The sequence below is a fragment of the Macaca nemestrina genome, chromosome 12 (genome assembly GCF_043159975.1).
Source record: "Macaca nemestrina isolate mMacNem1 chromosome 12, mMacNem.hap1, whole genome shotgun sequence".
Lineage (NCBI taxonomy): Eukaryota > Metazoa > Chordata > Mammalia > Primates > Cercopithecidae > Macaca > Macaca nemestrina.
In genome coordinates, this window is record NC_092136.1 from 6,306,336 (window position 1) to 6,329,349 (window position 23,014).

Below are 23,014 nucleotides of genomic sequence, written 5' to 3' on the forward strand. Positions count from 1 at the left end.
CCACTCGCTCTTTGTGACCAGAGCTGCAGTGGAGTCGATGAGGCAAGGACTGTGGGTGGCAGTGGCCACAGCAAATGAATGAGTGTCCCAAGGGAGCAGGTGGCTGCAGGGAGGCACCGTCCAGGCCCAGGAGTTCTCCAGCACCGCAGCAAACTCCCTGGGCCCCCTGAGCAGTGACCAGGTCACAAGTGCACAAACTCCCAGGGGCACAACCTGGGAGGGTGACACTCTCTTCGTGTTCAAATTCTTGAGAACGCATTAAAAATATCACTCAGTCACCTACTCTCTAGTTTTAACTCAAAAGTACCAAAGTAGCCAGGCACGGTGGCTCACGCCTATAATCCCAGCACTTTGGGAAGCTTGAGGATCACGTGAGCCCAGGAGTTCCAAATGAGCCTGGGGAACACGGAGGGACCCCATTTCTATAAAAAAAAGTTTTTTTAAAAAATTACCTGGGCATGGTGGTGTGTGCCTGTAGTACCAGCTACTCAGGAGGCTAAGGCGAGAGAATCATATGAACCCAGGGGAGGTAGAGGCTGCAGTAGGCTGTGATGGCACCACTGCACTTCAGCCTGGGCAACAGAGTGAGACTCTATCTCAAAATAAATTTAAAAATCACCAAGCCGGCCGGGCGCGGTGGCTCAAGCCTGTAATCCCAGCACTTTGGGAGGCCGAGACGGGCGGATCACGAGGTCAGGAGATCGAGACCATCCTGGCTAACCCGGTGAAACCCTGTCTCTACTAAAAAATATAAAAACCTAGCTGGGCGAGGTGGCGGGCGCCTGTAGTCCTAGCTACTCGGGAGACTGAGACAGGAGAATGGCATAAACCTGGGAGGCGGAGCTTGCAGTGAGCTGAGATCCAGCCACTGCACTCCAACCTGGGTAACAGGGCAAGACTCCGTCTCAAAAAAAAAAAAAAAAAAAAAAGTCACCAAGCCAGGCGTGGTGGCTCACGTCTGTAATCCCAGCCCTTTGGGAGGCTGAGACAGGTGGATCACCTGAGTCAGGAGTTCAAGACCAGCCTGGCCAACATGGTGAAACTCTATCTCCACTAAAAATACAAAAATTAGCTGGGCATGGCGGCGGGCGCCTGTAATTCCAGCTACTCAGGAAGCTGAGGCAGGAGAATCTCTTGAACCCAGGAGGCGGAGGTTCCAGTGAGTCGAGATTGTGCTACTGCACTCAAGCCTGGGAGAAAGAGCAAGACTCCATCTCAATAAATAAATAAATCAAAACCACCAAAACTTTTTAATATAAACATTATTCCATAATTCCTTTTTTGCATGATTAAAAATGTTTATATAAAGTTTTCTGAAAATGGTAAGAATGTCAAGTGAAGGCTGCAAATGCCCAAGCCCCTGCTGTGGCATCTCAAGGAGTCTGGGCCATAGGAGGCTGGTGGGTACCACGTGGACCCGGGACTTCACAGTCAAGTCCCTTTGGGGTGCACTGGGTTTCCCACACCCCAGAAATATGGGCTCTTACTGCAGGAGCATGGGGGTCCTCACGCTTGGCCCAGAAGCTTTCTGTCACATAGCCAGACAGGTGTTCTACAACCTAGGCTAGATTTGGGGATGGCAGAGGGAGCTCATGCTCCAGCAGAATTCAAGCCAGAGGAGGTAAGGATGGGTAAGATCTGCTCCCTGGACAGATGAGGCCTTGGGCAGCCTCAGAACAGTTACTGATCATCTACCAGACATCACACTAGAGGCAGAAGGGCACAGACGAAGACAGCCCCTGTCCTCAAGGCCCTCCCAGGCTGGGTGGACCATGGAAGGTTCCAGACGGATCTGGCAAGAGAAGTGCCCACAACAGGGGCAGAAGATGGGCAGGCCTGCTCAAGGCAGCACGGCTTGCCAGGCCAAAAAGTTCCAACTTCAGACGCTGGAGAATGGGCACGACTATCTGAGAAATGGAAGGACATGATGAAAACTACTTGGAGAAAAATTAATCTGACCAGAGCATAAGATAAATGCGCAAATGGGAGGTTCCAGAAAGCAAGGAGACCAAGTAAAAGCTGATGTCATCGGCTCTGAATCGGGCCTTTCACTGAATATGCACTGCAGGGCCTGCAGGTGAAGCCTCAGAGCCCAGGGGGTCTGAGTGGAGGGAAGGGCAGGGGACAGGCCTTCCACTGGGCAAGGGACAGAGCTGGGGCCTGTGTCTACAGTGCTGAGAAGGAAGAGGCGTGTACGTCAGCTCAGAGGCTCCAGCTGAAGTGAGGAGGAGGCCAGGGCAGCACCCAGATCCAGACTCCTTTTGGGAAGCAAGTTCGCTCTGGCGGAAAGTTTGGAGAAATGGTCTTTACCCACAGAAGCAAGCCCCAAAATATGTCTTGCTCCTAAACTACCTCGTACAATGAGGACATTAAGCTTCAGGTCCCCTAGAGGAGACAACCTGCTCCTTCCTGGAGCAGAACTCAAGGTGGCCAGAACCTGGAAGGCACCCAGCACCTGGGCTGATGTGTTCCAGCCCGGGCCACGTGCTCACATAGCTATTAATGCCCCGTTGAGCAATTTCCTGAGAGCTTTGCCAGGCAGGTACCGTCTCCCCATCTGGACTAATAGAGGGGTACATCCCAGGGAAGAAATGAAAGGTGCCCAATTTTGCTCTGGGATGAACAAGGGGAGGGGAGTGGTAATTAACTCAGTAATTATATTTGCCCTTGGGCTAATGCTAAAATTAGTGTGCATTAGCGTTTCTTTCCTGAGCAGACACTGGAGTGAGCTGGGCACCAGGAGTGGCTCGGGCAAGTCAGCACAAAGGGCACCTCCAGAGCCTTCCACAAATGTCAGCAAAACCCACAAATGTCAAGGCCGGCTCCACTGCACTGGGCAGATGAATTCACTTCCACAGTCTGATACTGCCAGCTCATCGGAGGCCACTTAAAATCCAGCCCTCTGACACCTGCTGGATATCACCATTTACTGTCCCCAGATCAAGGGATCAAAGGGTGGAAAGTGATAAGATGGCTCTGAAGTTCACCACAAAAGCATAAATGTGCAAGAAGAGCCAACATGACTTTTGAAAAGGACAATGAGGTGGGAATTTACACAACTGATCTCAAAATATGGTCTGATGCTTCAGAGATGGAGACAGCAGCGTTCTGGTACAGAAAGATACCCACAGGCCATGGAGCACAGTGAAGGGTCTGGAATCAGGACCCAGGTATCTGTGGACACTACATGTAAAAGAGCAGCATTTACAACGAATGAACAAGATGGACCATCCCAACAAGGTGTTGGACAACTCCCTATTTACTGGCCAGACCCCTACCTCATACCATATACCAAAAAAAAAAAAAAAAAACCCCGGACAGAATAATATCTGAATGTAAAACACAAAACAGTAACACTCCTGGAAGAAAATAATGGAGAATATATTTGTAATCTGGAGGTGGAGGAACAAGGGATAGGAAAAAAGCCATAGGGAAAAGATAGAGTTCTGATTACATGAAGCTTCTTAATGACTTTATGATAATGTACCACCAGAAACAAGGATGAAGGACTAGATACAGACCAGCAGTGAAACCTGAAACAAACAGAACAAAGAATTAAAGTCCACACCAAATAAAGACATCCCACAAATCAATAAGAAAAAGACAAACAGGTCAGCATGGTGGCTTATGTCTGTAATCCCAGCACTTTGGGAGGCGGAAGTGGGCAGGCCACTTGAGGTCAGGAGTTCGAGACCAGCCTGGCAAACATGGTGAAACCCTGTCTCTACTAAAAATACAAAAATTAGCCAGGCGTGGTGGTGCATGCCTGTAGTCCCAGCTACTTGGGAGGCTGAGCCAGGAGAACAGCTGGAACCCAAGAGGCGGAGGTTGCAGTGAGCCGAGATGGCGATCGCACCATTGCACTCCATTGAGGACAAAAAAAAAAAAAAAAAAAAAACAAAGAAAAGAAAAAGACAAACAACAGAAAAATGGGCCAAGGATAAGTGTAGGCAATTTGCAGAAAAGTAAATACCAATAAACCAGAAATGAGGGTTGTGCAAATCAAAAGGTGTTATAATTTTTAACCAAATTGCAACCGAAAAAAAAACCCAAAATCCAAAATCTTGTAATTGCTAGCATCAGAGAGGATATAGGAAAGTGTGTGTTCTCATAGATGCTTGCAGGTATGAACTGGCACAGCCTTGTAGGAGTTATATATGTATGTATGTATGTATGTGAGAGAGGGTCTCGCTCTGTTGCCCAGGCTAAATCTGTTACAGTGCCATGACCATGGCTTACTGCAGCCTTGACCTCCTGAGCTCAAGAGATTTTCCCACCTCAGCCTTTCAAGTAGCTGTGACTACAGGAGTATGCAATCATACCCAGCTAATTTTTAAAATTTTTTGTAGAGATGGGGTCTCCCAGTGTTGCCCAGGCTGATCTCGAACTCCTGGACTCAAGTGATCCTCCTGCCTCAACCTCCCAAAGTGCTGGGATTACCTGGGTAAGCCACCGTGCCCGGCCTCAATATCTTTAAAAACAGAAATGGACACTCTTTGACTAGGAATGTATCCTATAAAAACACTTATACACATGCAGAGACACACGAGCAAGCATGCCTTGTAATAGCAATGAAGGCTGGAAAAACGCCTCCATCAGGTAAATGCTGTAAAGTGCACCTGTGTACTACAAAATGGCACTTGGCTTTTAACAACAGCAAAGATAGAAAAGTAAAAGTACAAAGTAGGGTGTGGTGGCACATGCCTGCAGTCCCAGATACTCAGGAGGCTGAGGTGGGAAGAGCCTTTGAACCCAGGAGTTGGAGGCCAGCCTGGGCAATAGTAAGAAAAAATAAAATTAGGCCGGGCGCGGTGGCTCAAGCCTGTAATCCCAGCACTTTGGGAGGCCGAGACGGGCGGATCACGAGGTCAGGAGATCGAGACCATCCTGGCGAACACGGTGAAACCCCATCTCTACTAAAAAGTACAAAAAAAAAAAAAACTAGCCGGGCGAGGTGGCGGGCGCCTGTAGTCCCAGCTACTCGGGAGGCTGAGGCAAGAGAATGGCGTGAACCCGGGAGGCGGAGCTTGCAGTGAGCCGAGATCTGGCCACTGCACTCCAGCCTACGCAACAGAGCGAGACTCCATCTCAAAAAAAAAAAAAAAAAGAAAAAGAAAAAATAAAATTAAATCGTAATAATAAAACAGGCTGGGCACAGCGGCTCATGCCTGTAATCCCAACACTTTGGGAGGCTGAGGTGGGAGGATCGCTTGATCCCAGGAGTTCAAGACCAGCCTGGGCAGCAAAGCAAGACGCCCATCTCAACGACAAATTTTTAAAAATTACCCAGGCAGGCTGGGCACAGTGGCTCATGCCTGTAATCCCAGCACTTTGGAAGGCCGAGGCAGGCAGATCACTTGAGGTCAGGAGTTCGAGACCAGCCTGGCTAACGTGGCAAAATCCTGTCTCTACTAAAAATACAAAAATTAGCTAGGTGTGGTAACGGATGCCTGTAGTCCCAGCTACGGAGGCACAAGAATCGCTTGAACCAGGGAGGCAGAGGTGGCAGTGAGCCGAGATTGTGCCACTGTACTCTAGCCTGGGCGTGAGACTCCTGTCTCAAAAAAAAAAAAAAAAAGAGAAGGAGCCGGGCACTGCAGGGTGAGGGAGGGCACAGAAGCAGCACCTCTTCTGGGGGCACCCCCAATTCCTAGCGGTCCAGAGGCCTCAGGATCCTGAAGGAAGAAAAATGTGAAACCCTGTGCTGGAAGAGGCCATGGAGATTGGAAATAGCTGGTTCCATTTTACAGAAAAAGGAAACCGAGGCCTTCAGAAGGTGAGTGCCCCCCAGGGCCCCACAGGGAGGCACAGAGAGGGCTCTGAGCCCTGCGGGGCCCTGGATTCTTGCAATGGGGTGGAGTGGAGCTTGTGCCACCCCCGCCAGGCACCTTCTCAGGAGAGGAGCCGTTATCACATCCTTGAAGGGGACCTTGAGCCCCCAGAAAGGCTAAAAACCACTTTCCTCCTTGAGTGAACCTTCGCCTCAGTTTAACCACAAGAACAATGACATTGAGGCTGGGCGCAGTGGCTCATACCTGCAATCCCAGAACTTTGGGAGGCTGAGGCGGGTGGATCGCTTAAGCCCAGGAGTGCAAGACCAGCCTGGGCAACATAGTGAAACCCTGTCTCTGCAAAAAATTAACAAAATTGGCTGGGCGTGGTGGTGCACACCTGTGGCCCCAACTATTTGGGGGCTGACATGAGAGGATCGCTTCAGCCCAGGAGGCAGAGACAGCAGTGGGCGGTAACTGTATCCCTGCACTCCAGCCTGGGCAACAGAGCAAGACTCAAAAAAAAAAACAAAAACAAAAACAAAAAAAATTTAAATCTCAAAAAAAAATTACATTAAGGCAAACTAAAAGCAGATGTTTTATATACACACACACACACACACACACACACACACACACACACACACACACATATATATATATAAAAAATTAAATACACTCCAATAGAGCAAATAAGAAAATACCCAGAAAGCACAATCCCCGCACCCCCAAGCCAACCTCCCGGGGGTCCACAGCAGGAGACCCCAAGCATGAGGGACACAGAACAGTGTCCCTGTGGCAGAACCTCCGGCCCATCAGGCTCAGTCAGAAAATAAGGCTCCTGCTACTCTGAGAGCAAGAGGCACAGTCACCCAGTAGCCACAGGCTCTGGAACACGAGCCAGGCCAGCAAAGTGTCAACCGCCCCCTACAAGGCGACAGGCGAACCAGGACAAACTGGAAACCAGAGACTGGACCTGGAACACAGGGACCACCACACAGGGCTTGGGAATGGGCAGGGACCACGGAGCGCCACCCATGTGCCTAAGAGCAGCCCATCTGCACATGCCTCTGCATGGCTTAGGGGCGCAGGGAATCCCCCAACCCCCAATCCAGGAAGGCAGCCCCCACTTACCCAGGTGGGGCAGGAAGGGATAGGACCAGCATCCAGCTCTGCTCCTAACTCAGGACTCCGGGCCCCCTTGGGGGCAACCAGCACAGAGCTCAGACCCCAAATATCTTCACCCACCTCCTGGTCCCCATCTGGACAAGGGTGCTAGGGACTGGCTCTCAGTCACACCCTCAGGGTACTCTTCAAAGGACAGCTGGATGCCCCAGGGCAGGAGCTTTTGGCCCCCAGCTCCCTCACCCCAGCACGGGCAAGATGGACACCATCATCCCAATTTTGCAGATGAGGAAACTGAGGCTGAGGGCCGGCACATGGCTCTCCAGAGCTGAAGAGAATGCAGAGAGCAGCCGGAGCCAGCCGGTGGGTCCCCTGGGGCTGGCTCGTAGCAAGCCACAGCTGCCTCCGCCCATCACACTTGGACCTCGCTGCCCCCAGGACAGCCCTCCAGGGCGGCCTGGCACAGAGCCCATACCCTGCTGCTTCCTGAACAAATAAGTGAACGAAGCCACCAAGCCGAGGAGCTGGATGCAGCCCCGGCTCCCGCCAGGGCCTCCCCAATGAACTCCCCGTTTGGAGAGCACATTAAGTGTCTCCAAGGCCTCCCAAACCACAAATGTCCGGCTGTCTCATGGCTTCTGTAACCTGAACTTGGCCCTCACTCTGCCCGCCCAGCACTCCTCTCAGGGCTCAGGCCCCTCCTCTGAGATGCCAGCACCGACTCCCCAACTTGTCCCCATCACCTGGCTCATTCCTGAACCTTGGCAGGGGAGTCTCAGGCCAGATCCTCCCACTGGCCACCTCCAGCAGGATGCAGGATGCATGAGCCCTGCTCGTGCTGGCTGGGAGACGCAACCAAGCAAGATCAATCCAATCAGTGGATGAACTGACAAATTTAATGTGGTCCCTCCACACAGTGGAATATTATTCAGCCATAAAAAGGGCTGAAACAGGCCAGGCACGGTGGCTCACACCTGTAATCCCAGCACTTTGGGAGGTCGAGGCTGGCAGCTCATTTGAGGTCAGGAGTTCAAGACCAGCCCGGTCAACATGGTGAAACCCCCGTCTCTACTAAAAATACAAAAATTAGCCGGGCGTGGTGGCGGGCACCTGTAATGCAAGCTACTCAGGACGATGAGGCAGGAGAATCGCTTAAACCCTGGAGGCAGAAGTTGCAATGAGCCGAGATTGCACCACCGCACTTCACCCTGGGCAACAGAGCAAGACTCCATTTCAAAAAAAAAAAAAAGGCTGAAACACCCATAGGTGGTACTACTTGGGTGCCTCCTGAAAACGTTACAGTAACCAAGGAAAGACAAAAGACGCATTATAAGATTACCTTCATACAAAATGCCCAGAACAGGCAGAACCATAGAGGCAGAAAGCAGACTGGTGAGGGAATGGGAAGTCACTGTGTAACGGGTATGAGTTTTATTTTGGGGTGATGAAAATCTCTTATAACTTGATAGAAGTGACGGTTGTAAACATTGTGAATGTACTAAATGCCTGCCTTGTATACTTTAATATTTTATATTATGTAAGTTTCCCTCAATTTAAAACAAAATCAACTCAACACCTTTCACCTAAGAAAGATCTGGCTTTAGCTTGCATTTCCTGCAATTCCTGCCTAAAGCCTTCCAGAAGCTTCCGCTGCCTTGTGGCTCACAACCAGACTCCACAGCATGATCTGGCCTCTAAGGACCTCTCACAGGCCACCCCGAGAGTGAAGGAGCACCCGTGGGCCCACCTCTGCATAGCTTCTTCCCCTGTCCTCCCCTCTACATAGGAAGCCCTGCCTGCAGGGGCGGGGCCTTATCTGCCATTCTATCGCACTCAACCCCAGCACTTCACATGGTAGCAGACACCAAAGCCAAACAGCAACAGCATTTTACCGGGCCAGGTGCACGTTAACTCACTGAATTCACGGTAGGAAAGATTCTATCCCCATTTTACAGGTGAGAAAACTGAGGCACACAAAGGTAGCGTCAGCTTCCCAAGCTTCCCAGCACAGATTGCAGCCAGATCCCAGGCTGGAATCAGGCCCTGGGCGCAGGGGCTCTGTCCACAGTGCTAACTACTCCTGCCCCCGAGGGCTGCAGCAGGGAGTGAGTTGGTCAGTGGACTGGACGTCCAAGGTCACACAGACTATTGTAATAACAGCCTCTAGACTGGCCGGGGCCAGAAAGATCAAGGACTCTGACACACAACTGCGCTCACTGCAGCTCTGCTGCTGCCAGTCCCCCACCTGGGCCAGGGATGGGACTAAAGGTCTCACACAGGGCACTCAGGGCTCTCCACAGGCTGGGAGAGGAGCGGAGCGAGACGACAGAAACTAGGTATGGTGCCCGAAGTCAAACAGCTACTGAGCATGTGAACCCAGGTGGGTCTGACCCCAAAACCCCCTCTGTCCTGCAACCCATCACTGCAAGGCAGAAAGCACCTCAGAGGCCTCGCCTGCCTGCACCCCCCACCCCTGTGTGTGAGTTCTACTAAATGCCTGAGCAGTGACACAGCAGGGCTGAAATTAAACGGGTTCCAAAAACGACAGGAAGCGCGAGGTGGATCTCCCCAGAAAAGTGCCTAACAAATGCTGGATCGGGTTCACGGGGAATTTCTTGGAACTGAAGAGGGGAGTTAAACACACAGGGCCCTGCTTTGGAGGGGACTCTCTCAGGGTGCTCCACACAGCACTTGGTTAACCCCACTCAGCCCTGCTGGGTCTCCCAGAGGGCCCGGCCTTGGCCTTGGGCATCTACAGGAGGAACCTCCAGGGGGAGAGACGGTGCCTGGACAGGCCGGCCTTGGAACAAGCACTTGGGCCCCGAGGAGAGAGGCCTAGGGCTTGGGAGCTGGGGAAATTCTCAGCACTGGGACCACTAGAACAAAGCCATTTCCGTGGGTTCACAGCTTCCAATTGCAACAGGAAGCAATCAGGAAAAATAATTAGCTGCCAACTTACTGGCTTTGCTGGGGACCGAGGCATGCATCTCACACAGAAAACCAGGGACGTAACATCGAAACCGTTCTGCAGAAAGATTCCTCCCTTTCCTTCCATTTTAGGACTGGATCACCACATTCGCCGGGGCTCCCAGGCCTTGCTGCCTAATGTTAAAATAATCAACTCTATTTTTGCCTCACACACAACTGAACTCCACAGCTGTAATTCTTTCTCCTTAGGGGCTCGAACCACATGGACGACAGGCATTTGACTCCAGCAACATCACCCCAAAATGTGCACAAAACCCAAAACTGCAATGAGGTGAAAGGCAACGTGGTCCTCTTAGAAACCCCCTCTTTAAAACACACGGCTTCCCCAAAAACCCTTTTGCCTCCTTGACCCAGGCATTTCCGGAAAAAGCAGCGGCGCTGGCCTGTACTCCCCAGATATTGTCGCTGTTTTGTCTTCACCTTGTTTTGCTAGCTCCAGACAAGGCCCCAAAATGTAAACACGCTCCGGAAAGAGGCAGATTTGGGGTGAAACTGTCCATAGAATCTCTAGGCTTGGGTCAGAGGCAGCAGGACGTGAAACAAATGCCAGGCTCCTCCTGTTCCCCGCTGCCCCCTACACCTCCAGGCAGAGGCTGCAGCCCGGGGGATCTGACTACAGGGCTACCCCCCTGCACCATCCACACTGGAAATATTCAGGGAGACAGCTGTTTGCCTTAAGGAGGCCCAGACAAAGGGGCCCGAGGTCCTCCCCGCTAAACTGCCACAAACAAAACAGGAGCCCGGGCGTGCACAGGCACTTGGGGCCGGCCGTGCCACTTGGCCGGTCATACTCCAGAAAAACAAAACACGCACATCCGAAGAGAATGATTTAGGTAGCAAGAGGCTTGCTTGAAAAACCACATGGCAATCTCCAAATTAAAAGAACATGTGTAGCGTTTCACAACTGCTTAAGTTTCCTGAGTCCTCCTGACCTCAACTCCACCCCTTGGGAAACACCAAAAGTTGGAGAGAAAGTTCCCCGACCCTACCTCTCCCCACGGGCGTGTACAACTGAGGCACGAGCCCGCCTGCCCCACTGTCCCGCGCTCTGGGACCACGTCACCCCCGTGTAGCCGACCCAGGGAGGGACAACATCTGGGGCCCCGGCGGCCACACGGGGCATTCGGGTCGCCCGAGCACCTGGCAGGTGTCAGTCCGCTTGGAAACCCACAGCCACGCGGCTCACAGGCGCAGCGCCACCGGCCAGGCCGCCCCGCGCCCGGGCTCAGAACTTTCTCGCTGCAACTTCAGCCCGTCCTCGGAGCACGCGGGCCGGCCGCGCGGCCGCTGGAAACAGGCTAGCGAACCGGCTCCCTGGGCCAGGCCCGCCTCCGTGCCCCAATTCCCCGCTCGGTGCCCGGCCCGGGCCACACGGGCCCAGCACGGGCTTGGCTCCCGGCTAACCGCGGGCGCGGGCAGGTGAGGACCCGCCCGCGCCGCACCTGGCGGAGCGGGCGCCGCCCGCACGCTCTCCTGGCTGTCCCGGGACGCGGCGTCCCCGGGGAGGGCCCGGGCGGGGAGACAAAGGGCCCGCGCGCGGCGGGGACGCCGGAGACGGCAGGGGGGTCCCAGGAACGCGCCCCAACTCGCCCCCAACACGCCAAGTCGCTTCCGAGGCGGCGGCGCCACCGGCGCACTTGGCCGCGGGGCCGCCGGGGCCATTGTCCGAGCAGCCCGCGGCCCCCGGCCGGCCCGAGCCCACCTACCCGCGGCGGGGGCCGGGCAGCCGCACAGCGCCAGCAGCAGCAACAGCAGCGGCCACGGCGGCCCGGGCGGCGCTGCCTCCATGTTGTCCGGCGGCCGGACAGGCCCGCGCCGCGCTCACTCCGGCTCCATGGCGCGGCGGCGGCGGCTCCTCGCGCGGCTCCCGGCGCCTCCGCCTCCCCCCCTCGGGCGCCACGGACCAGGACGACGGGGAGGAGGGAGCTGGGCGCGCGGGAGCGGAAGCCGCGCCGCGTCTCCGCCCCCCGCCGCCGCCGCCGCCCGCGCCCCCCGCGCCGGCCGCGCCCTCCCGCGGGCGCCCCCCGGAGCCGGCCGGCAGCCAGGCGGCCCCAGCGGCCCAGGTCCCCGCGGCCCCTCCCCGCGCTTCCCGCCCTTCCCTGGGGGTGTCTCCGGGAGGCTCGGCGCGGGACTGGGGCGCGGGGTTTCCGTCCCGCGGGGCCCGGCGGCCGATCGGGGCCCGGAGCCAGGTGTGTCACCTGTGGAGCCTTTATGAGTGGGGAAACTGAGGCACGGGCGGTGTTGCCCAAGGGCACACAGCGAGGCAGTTTCAGGGCGGGTAGCCTGGGGCCCCACGGGGCAGCCCCGGACACTTGCTCTCACCTGTGGAGGGCAGAGGAGGGAAGGGAGAGAAGTACATGAAGCTGTCCGGCTGGAGTGGAGGGGGGTTTGAGGTTTTACTTTAAACTAAATGTGTACCCTCTACCTTAGTTATGAATTATGAGACACGAAGATTGCGGAACAGACACACTCCTCTAAAAATGCCTCTAGGCTGACAGGGAGAAAGTCCCGCCAGGCTCCCAGACGCCACCTTGGAGTCCTTCAACAAGCAGACCAGGGCCTCTTAAGAGCCCACCGGTGTCAGCTCAGCCCCTGAACCCTCCAGGAAGAATCTCACCCAGGCACAGCCTGGAAGGGGCACAGAAGGGGCTCTGGAACCAGCAAGCCGAAGTTCGAACTCCCGGTCTGCTACTTTCTAGAACGACTGTGCCCTTGGCGGATCTAAATAGAACCTCCCCGGGTACTCGTTCCTCCCTTGTAAAGTGGGGATAGCAATGGCCACCTTGCAGGTTCAGAGAGGGCTTGCAATACCTCACAGAACTGGGTGCCCGTGAATGGGTGCATTCCTCCAGATTTGTGACAACTTTGCCAGGCTGGCATCAGGCTGAACGCCTCTGCCCTCATGGGGTTTATATTCTAGGAAGGGAGACCCACAAAAACAAGAAGACAGAAAGTTAAAACAAAAGCCCCATTGACAGACCATGAAGAATGCCATGAAAAATGAAGGGTGTTGTGCGGCAGTGTCTGGGGAAACTCTGGCTTAGGGAAGGAAGGACACTTGAGCTGCTACTAAGGAGCAGCCCTCCGGCGGGAGGGCAGTTCAGGAAGAGCAGACATCAGTGGAGGAGGCGCTGGGGCAGAGGGCAGCGTGGTCGCTGGATTCGGGGGAGGAACCACATCGGGCCATGAGCTGGAGCTGGTGCTGGAAGGTGCAGGAGATGCCAGCTGGGGCCGGCACATGTCAGACCTCAGGCAGGGAAGAGGAATGGAGAATGTACCCTACGAACAATGGGAAGCCAGGCTAGGATTTAAGCAACAAAAATATTTTCCCTTCTTGCACCCGGTGTCCAGCTCTACCACCACAGCCTGGGGCTCTATTTTCAAAACAGACCCAGGCTCCCAGCTCTTCTCACACTTCTACTGCTGCCACCTGTCACCCGTCAATGCATCCCCACTTGCAGCCTCCACCCCCTTCTGCCTGACCTCACTGCAGCCAGGGAAGCTCCAGGGCTCATGAGGGCTGCCATCAGGATAGAAGCAAAGGCCTCGGGCACCTGCAGGACCTGCTCTGACCACACTTCTTCCTTGACCTCTCAGCTTCCTTGGCCACTCTCCCTTCCCACATCTCACCCTGCTCCAGCCACAGTGGCGTCTCTGTGGGTTCTCAAACACACCAGGCGCACTCCTGCCTCAGGGCCTTTACGCTTGCTGTTCTCTGCTGCGACTCTTTTTTTTTTCTTTTTGAGACAGGGTCTCGCTCTGTCACCCAGGCTGAAGTGCAGTGGTGTGATCGTAACTCACTGCAACCTCAAACTCCTGGGTTCAAGCGATCCTCCTGCCTCAGCCTCTGGAGTAGTTAGCTTTTGCTGTTTCATTTCGTTTGGTTTTTAGATGGGATCTCACTCTGTTGCCCAGGATGGAGTGCAGTGGGGCAATCTCGGCTCACTGCAACCTCTGCCTCCCAGGCTCAAGCAATTCTCCTGCCTCAGCCTCCCACGTAGCTGGGATTACAGGCATGTGCCACCGTGCCCAGATTATTTTTGTATTTTTAGTAGAGATGGGGTTTCACCATGTTGGTCTGGCTGGTCTTGAACTCCTGACCTCGGATGATCCACCTGCCTCGGCCTCCCAAAGTGCTGAGCCGCTGTGCCCGGCTCTAGCAGTTAGGACTGCAGACAGGGGCCATCATGCCTGGTGATCCTCCCACCTTTTCTGCTCCAACTCTTTCGCCCCACTTAGCCACATGGCTCATTTTCTTACCTCTTCACCTCCTCAGCCAGGCCTGACGACCCCTGTTGAAAATTGCAAACCACACCCCCACCCCACCACCCACTCTTGCCAGCACTTTCTAGTCCATTTCTCTGCTTTACTTTTCTCCTTTGCACTCATCATCACCTGACTCATTACACGTTTACGTATCTTTCTTCCCTCCACTAACACGGAAGCTCCAGGAGAGCAGGGTGTAGCTTTACTCCCTATGTGTTTCCTGTGCCTGTACCAGGGCCTAGCACACAGTAGGTGCTCAGTAAATGTGTGTTGGATGAACAAATGCAGTGAAAGGATCCGATCTACATTGATAAAGAAGGCACTCTGGCTGCTGAGTGGGGATGAGACTGTCAGGAGGAAAGAGGCCCCTGTGGGGGCCTGGCCAGCAGGTGGGTACAATGGTAGCAGCCAGGAGAGAGGGCCTCTTGGACCCAAGTGGATGGGGTCTGCTCAGGAACGAAGGGAAAGGGGCCCAGGATGGCCTGTCATAGAGGACACATTACAACTGGCCCAAAGTTCCAGTCAGGTTTCTAAATTTGGGAAGGGATACAGAAAAACTAAAGACTCTACTGGACAGTCAGTTATTGAAATGATTACATAGAAAATGTACCAAGAATATTAAAAAAAAAAAAAAAAAGCACGATGAAGGGGCCACCAAAGACTCCCAGAGAGGAATGGGACTGTGGGCCGGGCGCAGTGGCTCACGCTTATAATCCCAGCACTTTGGGGACCAAGGAGGGCGGATCACAAGGTCAGGAGTTCAAGAGCAGCCTGGGCAACATGGTGAAACCCTGTCTCTCCTAAAAATACAAAAAAATTAGCCGGGCGTGGTGTTGGGTGCCTGTAATCCCAGCTACTCGGGAGGTTGAGGCAGGAGAATGGTGTGAACCCGGGAGGCAGAGCTTGCAGTGAGCCAAGATTGCGCCACTGCACTCCAGCCTGGGCGACAGACCGAGACTCCATCTCAAAAAAAAAAAGTCATCACTATTTTATTCTGCAGGATTCCAACACCCCAAGGACAGTCATTTTTAGACCCTTCAGTGACGTAATAAGTAACCGGAGGATGTGCTGAGCCTCCACTTCTCAGACAGTTGCCTGTCACAGCTCATCAGGCCACCAAACTTTTCTTAGGCCTCCAATTTGGAAATGTTCACTCTCAGTTCATTCCTCAGATCCAAGTCCATCCCAATGAAGTAACAGGGGCTCAGCACCTGTCCAGTCTCGTTGCTTCCGGGGACAGGGGCCCATCAGAGGATGCTGTTTCAGCCCTATGACGCTTGGGCAAAGTGCCTTTTGGTTTCCCTCCCAGGCTGGAACATGCTGGCTCTGTGAAGTTACACTGGGCACAAGAGCCCCCCCTGAACCTGCAGGACTGCCTGCTGTGGTCAGAGGTGCCCCTGGGGCTTTCAGAGCCACAGAATCTTCCTGAGGGCAGCGCCGGAGGAGGCCCCAGTGGGAGTGCCCACTGCCAGGTTCATTCCTCAGGTCCCTGCAGGCCTCTCCCCAAAACAGGCAATGCCTCCCAGCAACCTGCCCCAGGAGCAGACGAGGGAAGGCTGCCATCGGCCCACGGTGCTGGGCTCTGGATGGCTTGGTTGGTAACAGGCCATGGTTTCTGTGAGCCAGCTCGGGTGTGAAGGACAGAGGTTGGATTCACCTGTCTGGGCCTCAGTTTCTGCATTCGAAATGTGAGAATCATGGTATCTGCTTTATTTCTTTTTTTTTTTTTTTTTTTTTTTTTTTTTTTGAGGCGGAGTCTCGCTCTGTCGCCCAGGCTGGAGTGCAGTGGTGCGATCTCGGCTCACTGCAAGCTCCGCCTCCCGGGTTCCCGCCATTCTCCTGCCTCAGCCTCCCGAGTAGCTGGGACTACAGGCGCCGCCACCACGCCCGGCTAATTTTTTTGTATTTTTAGTGGAGACGGGGTTTCATTGTGTTAGCCAGGATGGTCTCGATCTCCTGACCTCGTGATCCGCCCGTCTCGGCCTCCCAAAGTGCTGGGATTACAGGCTTGAGCCACCGCGCCCGGCCTTTATTTCTTATCTCTCAGTGCTGATGTGAACCTCCAATAAGACTTCGAAAAATACTCTTTATACCTTACTTTTATTTTTCATTTATTTTCAGACAATGTCTAGCTGTCTCACCCAGGCTGAAGTGCAGTGCAGTGATCACAGCTCACTACAGCCTTAACCTCCCAGGCTCTAGTGATCATCCTACCAACAGCTTCCCAAGTAGCTGGAACTACAGGCATGCACCACCACACCTGAATAATTTTTTCTTTTGAGACAAGGTTTCACTCTGTCACCCAGGCTGGAGTGCAGTGGTACACTCTTGGCTCACTGCAGCCTCAACCTCCCTGGACTTAGGTGATCCTCACGCTTCAGTCTCCCAAGTAGCTGGGACTACAGGCGTGTGCCAGTACACCCGGCTAATATTTTTGTAGAGATGGGGTTTTACTATGTTGCCCAGGTTGGTCGTGAACTCCTGGACTTAAGCAGTCTACCTTCCTCGCCTCCCAAAGTGCTAGGATTATAGGTGTGAGCCACCCCCCGGCCTAAAATCCTACCACTTTAAAAAAAGCCTATAATTCTAGCACTTAAAAAAATTTTTTTTTAATTTTTTATAGAGATGAGGGGGGCAGCTGCGGTATCACTGTGTTGCCCAGGCTGGTCTCGAACTCCTAGGATCAAGCCATCCTCCTGGCCTGGCCTCCCAAAGTGTTGGGATTATAAGCATGAGCCATTATAACTTACCTTTTTTTTTTTTTGAGATGGAGTTTTGTTCTCGTTGCCCAGGCTGGAGTGCAATGATGAGATCTTGGCTCACTGCAACATCCGCCTCCCAGGTTCAAGCAATTCTCCTGCCTCAGCCTCCCAAGTAGCTGGGATTACAGGCACGTGTTACCACGCCCGGCTAATTTTTTATTTTTAGTAGAGACAGGGTTTCTCCATATACCTTACTCGTAAAGCACTGCATTCATGTAAATTGTGATTAACATGGATTCAAGAGAGGGAGTGAGGACGAAGGAGCCAGGCCTTACCTCTGCTGTCACCCTCCACTTTCCTCCTTCTGACAGTCATCATCCATCCCTGTTTCTGCAGCCGTTTGTTTGACCCTCCTGATCATTTGGCTTGTCACGTAACTTGCCTCCTGGGAGAGAATTCCCTGGGCAGGCCCACGTGTGTAGTGAAAAATAATCTGCAGTGAAAAGTAAAACTGCCAAGTAGTCTGGTCCACTGAGCAGTCTTATTTTTTCACTGCAGATGAAGGAGTTGACATTCAGGTTTCATTCTCATTTTTAAGTGCTTTAAAGACACCTACAGTGGATTGAACAGTAGCCTTCAAAAAGATGTATCCACATCCTAATCCCTGGGACCTGTGAATGTTAACCAAGTTAGGAAAAGGGTCTTCCCAGGTGTCATTAAGTTAAAGATCTTGACATAAGGAGCTCATCGTGGATTATCCAGGTGGACCCTGCCAAGGACAAATGGTCCTTAGAAAAGAAAAGCAGAGGTCAGGTGCGGTGGCTCAAGCCTGTAATCCCAGCACTTGGAGAGGCCAAGGTGGGTGGATCACCTGAGGTTGTGAGTTCGAGACCAGCCTGGCCAACATAGTGAAACCCCCATCTCTACTAAAAATACAAAAATTAGCGGGTGTGGTGGCATGTGCCTGTAGTCCCAGCTACTCAGGAGGCTGAGGCAGGAGAATCACCTGAGCCCAGGAGGAGGAGGTTGTAGTGAGCCGAGATTGTGCCACTGCACTCCAGCCTGGGAGACAAGAGAGAAACCGTGTCTCAAGATAAATAAATAAACAAATACCTGAGACTGGGTAGTTTTTATAAAGAAAGCGGGTAACTGGCTCATGGTTCTGCAGGCTGTACAAGCATGATGCCAGCATCTGCTTGGTTTCTGGGAAGGCTTCAGGGAGCTTTTACTCATTATGGAAGGCAAAGCCAGAGCAGGTGCATCACACAGCAAAAGCAGGAGCGAGAGAGAGAGAGAGAGAGAGAGAGCAGGGAGGTGCGCACACTTTTAAATGAGCAGATCTCATGAGAACTCACTAGTGCAAGGACAGCACCAAGCCACAGCGATCTGCCCCTATGACCCAAACCTCCCACCAGACCTCACCACCAACATTGGGAATTACAGTTCAACATGAGGTTTGGGAATTCCACCCCTGGCCCCCTAGACCTCATGTTCTTCTCACATTGCAAAATATAGTCATGCCTTCCCAGTAGCCCCCCAAAGTCTTAACTCATTGCAGCATTAACTCGAAAGTCCCAATCCAAAGTCCAAGTCCAACGTCTCATCTGAAGATGAGTTCCTTTCACCTATGAGCCTGTAAAAATGAAAACAAGTTATTTACTCCTGAGATACAATGGGGCATAGGCATTAGGTAAACATTCCTGTTCCAAAACAGAGAAAACAGTCAAAAGAAAGGGGCTATAGGCCCCAAGCAAGTTCAAAACCCAGCAGAGCAATCATTCAATCTTGAAGCTCCCAAATAATCTCCTTAAACTCCATGTCCCACAGCCAGGGCACACTGGTGCAAGGGGCGGGCTCTCAAGGCCATGGGCAGCTCTGTTCCTGTGGCTTTGCAGGATTCAGTCCCCATGGCTGCTCTTACAGATTGGAGACGAGGGCCTGCAGCTTTTTCAGGTGCAGGGTGCAAGCTGCTGGTGATCTACCATTCTGGATGGTGGCAGCGCCCTTCCCGTAGCTCCACTAGGCATTGCCCCAGTGGGGACTCTGTGTGGGGCCTCCAACGCCACATTTCCTCTCCAATGTGAGGGTTCTGCCCCTGCAGCAGCCTTCTTCCTGGGCTCCCAGGCTTTCTCATACATCCTCTGAAACCTAGGTGGATGCTGTCAAGCCTCCTTCACTCTTGCACTCTGCACACCTACAGGCTTAATACCACATGGTAGCTGCCAAGGTGTATGGCTTGAACCCTCTGAAGCAGCAGCCTGAGCTGTGACTAGGGCCCTTTGAGCCAAGGCTGGAGCTGGAACAGTCTAGATGCAGGCAGGGAGGAGTGTCCTGAGGCTGTGCAGAGCAGCAGGGCCTTGGGCCTGGACGATGAAACCACTCTTTCCTCCTCGTTCTCTGGGCCTGTGATGGGAGGGTTGTGGAAGATCTATGAAATGCCTTTGAGGCCTTTTTGCCTTTGAGGAGTATTTCCTATTGTCTCAATTATTAGCACTTGGTTCCCTTTTAGTTATGCAAATCCTCTAGCAAGTGGTTACTCCACCGCCTGCTTGAGCTCCTCTCCTGAAAAAGCTTTTTCTTTCTTTGTCACATGGCCAGGCTGCAAATTTTTCAAACTTTTATGTTCTGCTTTATGTTTAAATATAACTTCTAACTTTAATTCATTTATTTGATCCTGCATTTGAGCATAGGGAGTTCAAAGCAGCCAGGCCACATCTTGAATGCTTTGCTGCTTAGAAATTTCTGGCCATATTTGGTGGCTCACGCCTGTAATCCCAGCACTTTGGGAGGCTGAGGTGGGTGGATCATGAGGTCAGGAGATCAAGACCATCCTAGTCAACATGGTGACACCCCATGTCTACTAAAAATACAAAAAAATTAGCTTGGTGTGGTGGCGCACACCTGTAGTCCCAGCTACTTGGGAGGCTGAGGCAGAAGAATCGCTTGAACCTGGGAGGCAGAGGTTGCAGTGAGCCCAGATCATGCCACTGCACTCCAGCCTGGCGACAGAGCGAGACTCAGGGAAAGGGAAGGGGAGGGGAGGGGAGGGAAGGGAAGGGAGAGGAGAAAGGAAGGGAGGGAGGGAGGGAGGGGAGGGGAGGGGAGGGGAGGAGAGGGGAGGGAAGGAAGGGAAGAAATGTCTTCCCCCAGATGTCCTGGGTCATCCCTCCTATGTTCAAACTTCAACAGATCCCTAGGGCATGAAAATAATACAGCCAAATTATTTGCTAAGGCATAACGAAAGTGACCTTTGCTCCAGTTCCCAATAAGTTCCTCTTTTCAATCTAAGACTCATCACCCTGGCCTTCACTTGTTCACATCACTATCAGCATTTTGGTCACAATCATTTAACCAGTCTCTAAGAGGTTTCCAACTTCCCCTCGTCTTCTTGCCTTCTTCTGAGCCCTCCAAACTCTTCCAACCTCTGGCTGTTCCCCAGTACCAAGTCGCTCCCACATTCTCAGGTATCTGAATAGCAATGCCCCACTCCTGGTACCAATTTTATGTGTTAGGCCATTCTTATGTGGCTATAAAGGAATACCTGAGACTGGGTAATTTCTTTTTTTTTTTTTTTTTTTTGAGACAGAGTCTTGCTCTGTCACCCAGGCTGGGGTGCAGTGGTGCAATCTCTGCTCACTGCAAGCTCCACCTCCCGGGTTCACACCATTCTCCTGCCTCAGCCTCCTGAGTAGCTGGACTACAGGTGCCTGCCACCACGCCCGGCTAATTTTTTGTATTTTTAGTACAGACTGGGTTTCACCGTGTTAGCCAGGATGGTCTCGATCTCCTGACCTCGTGATCTGCCCACCTGGGCCTCCCAAAGTGCTGGAATTACAGGCATGAGCCACCGTGCCCGGCTGAGACTGGGTAATTTCTAAAGAAAAGAGGTTTATTTGGCTCATATTTCCACAGGCTATACAAGCATGGCACCAGCATCTGCTCAGCTTCTGAGGAGGCCTTGGGGCGAAACAACCAGATCTTGTGAAAACTCACTATCCTGGGGACAGGACCAAGCCACAAGGGATCTTCCCTCATGACCCAAACACCTCCCACCAGGCCCCACCTCCAACGTAGGTGATTACATTTCAACATAAGATTTGGGGGGAAATATATCCAGACTATATCACCCACGGTAGCATTTCTGACTGTTTTGTTTTTTGTTGTTGTTGTTGTTGTTTTTGGGATGGAGTCTTGCTCTGTCGCCCAGGCTGGAGTAGAGTGGCATGATCACAGCTCACTGCAACCTCCGCCTTCCGGGTTCAAGCAATTCTCTGCCTCAGCCTCCTGAGTAGCTGGGATTACAGGCGCCTGCCACCACGCCTGGCTAATTGTTTTGTATTTTTAGTGGAGGCAGGGTTTCACTATCTTGGTCAGGCTGGTCTTGAACTCCTCACCTTGTGATCCACTCACCTCGGCCTCCCAAAGTGCTGGGATTACAGGCATGAGCCACCGTGCCTGGCCACATTTCTGACTGTTTTTTACACTATGATGACAAATTTAGTAGCTGTAGTGGAGACTGTGTGGCCTGTGAAGCTGAAAATATTTCCTATCTGACCCTTTACAGAAATGTTTACCCACCCATGCTCCAGAGGGGAGAGGGTGATGCCAGCCTTAGAAGACAAAGCAGGGTGGGAGGGTTGAGGATGAGGAAGGCTGCACTAGGAAGGAGAGGGAGGGACTGAAGGAAGGGAGGGAACAAGCCTTGCAGCCCTGGGGGAGGCCAGTACAAAGGGCCTGAGGTGCAGCGAGGGCTGGAGGGGCTGGAGTGCAGAGAGCCACCATCAGAGAGCAGCAAAGCCAGCTCTCCTTGGAGTGAGATGGGGAACCCTCAGAGAGCCAGGAACAGGGGAGCGTGTTATTTTATATTTTATTTTATTTTATTTTTATTTTATTTTTATTTTATTTTATTTTATTTTATTTTATTTTATTTTATTTTATTTTATTTTATTTTTGAGACAGGGTCTGTGTTGTTCAGGCTGGAGTGCAGTGCTATCTCAACTCACTGCAACTTCTGCCTCCCAGGTTCAAGTGATTCTTTTTTTTTTTTTTTTTTTTTTTTGAGACGGAGTCTCGCTCTTTCGCCCAGGCTGGAGTGCAGTGGCGCGATCTCGGCTCACTGCAAGCTCCACCTCCCGGGTTCACGCCATTCTCCTGCCTCAGCCTCCCGAGTAGCTGGGACTACAGGTGCCCACAACCGCGCCCGGCTAGTTTTTTGTATTTTTAGTAGAGACGGGGTTTCACCGTGGTCTCGATCTCCTGACCTTGTGATCCGCCCGCCTCGGCCTCCCAAAGTGCTGGGATTACAGGCGTGAGCCACCGCGCCCGGCTCAAGTGATTCTTATGCCTCAGCCTCCCGAGCAGCTGGGATTACAGGCACCTGCCACCACGCCCACCTTTGTATTTTTAGTAGAGACGGGGTTTCGCCATGTTGGCCAGGCTGGTCTGGAACTCCCGGCCTCAAGTGATCACCCGCCCTGGCCTCCCAAAGTGCTGGGATTACAGGGTGAGCCACTGCACCAGCTGATTTCTGTTTTCAGTATCTCTCTGCTGTGGTGTGGGAAATACTGTAGATGGAAGGGGCGAGAAAGAAACCTAGGAGGCCAGTGGAGAAGCCACTGCAATGGCCAAGTTCAAAATGATGGTGACCAGGATGGCAGCAGCAGAGACAGTGAGAAGTGACTGGATTCTGGGTCTCTGTGAGGGCAGAATGGGTGTGGAGAGCAATGTCCAGGCTGAGAGAAGGGGGAGTCCAGGATGACGTCAGCGCATTTGGCCTGAGCCTCCGGAAGGTGGGGCTGCTGCTCACTGGGGTTACACGCGGTGAGGGAACGGAAGGGGAGAGGCCCCAGGAGGAACAGTCTAGGGCACGGAAGGGGGTGGGATGTGGCTCCTTAGCCTGAACTCATCCCATGGAGATTCTGTTAAGACTCCTCAAAAAGGACTGGAGTAAGCCGGGTCTACAGTCCAGGGAAAGGTCTGGCCTGGCCATGGCAATGTGGAATCTTCAGTATTTAAGGCCATGATCCCAGAGAAGCAACTGAAGAAAGAGGTTCAAGGGCTCAGGCTTGGAGACCTCGAAGTTCAGAGGTCGGTGAGGAGAAGTGGGAGAGAATGGTGCCCAGAAGTGGGCGGAGAAGGTGGGTGGAGTGTGGGGACCAGCCT

At 53.0% G+C, this 23,014-nt stretch overlaps 1 protein-coding gene and 1 long non-coding RNA gene across 4 annotated transcripts in view; both read right to left on the bottom strand.

Moving 5' to 3' along the window:
* LOC105469707 (LDL receptor related protein 5) overlaps nt 1–11,798 on the bottom strand; it is a 142,727-nt gene extending 130,929 nt beyond the window's left edge. Inside the window, exon 1 of one of the 2 annotated variants that reach the window (XM_011721116.3) lies at nt 11,591–11,798. In XM_011721116.3, coding sequence (XP_011719418.2) covers nt 11,591–11,672 — 82 coding nt within the window. In that variant the 5' untranslated portion in view covers nt 11,673–11,798. The remainder of the gene's footprint in view (nt 1–11,590) is intronic. The other variant, XM_071074143.1, reaches the window with a different exon arrangement.
* A 5,940-nt stretch (nt 11,799–17,738) lies between these two features.
* The window catches only part of LOC112424568 (uncharacterized), a 29,314-nt gene continuing 24,038 nt past the window's right edge, over nt 17,739–23,014 (bottom strand). For both annotated transcript variants that reach the window (XR_011610449.1, XR_011610447.1), the window contains exon 5: nt 17,739–18,485. This is a non-coding gene — a long non-coding RNA (uncharacterized lncRNA). The remainder of the gene's footprint in view (nt 18,486–23,014) is intronic.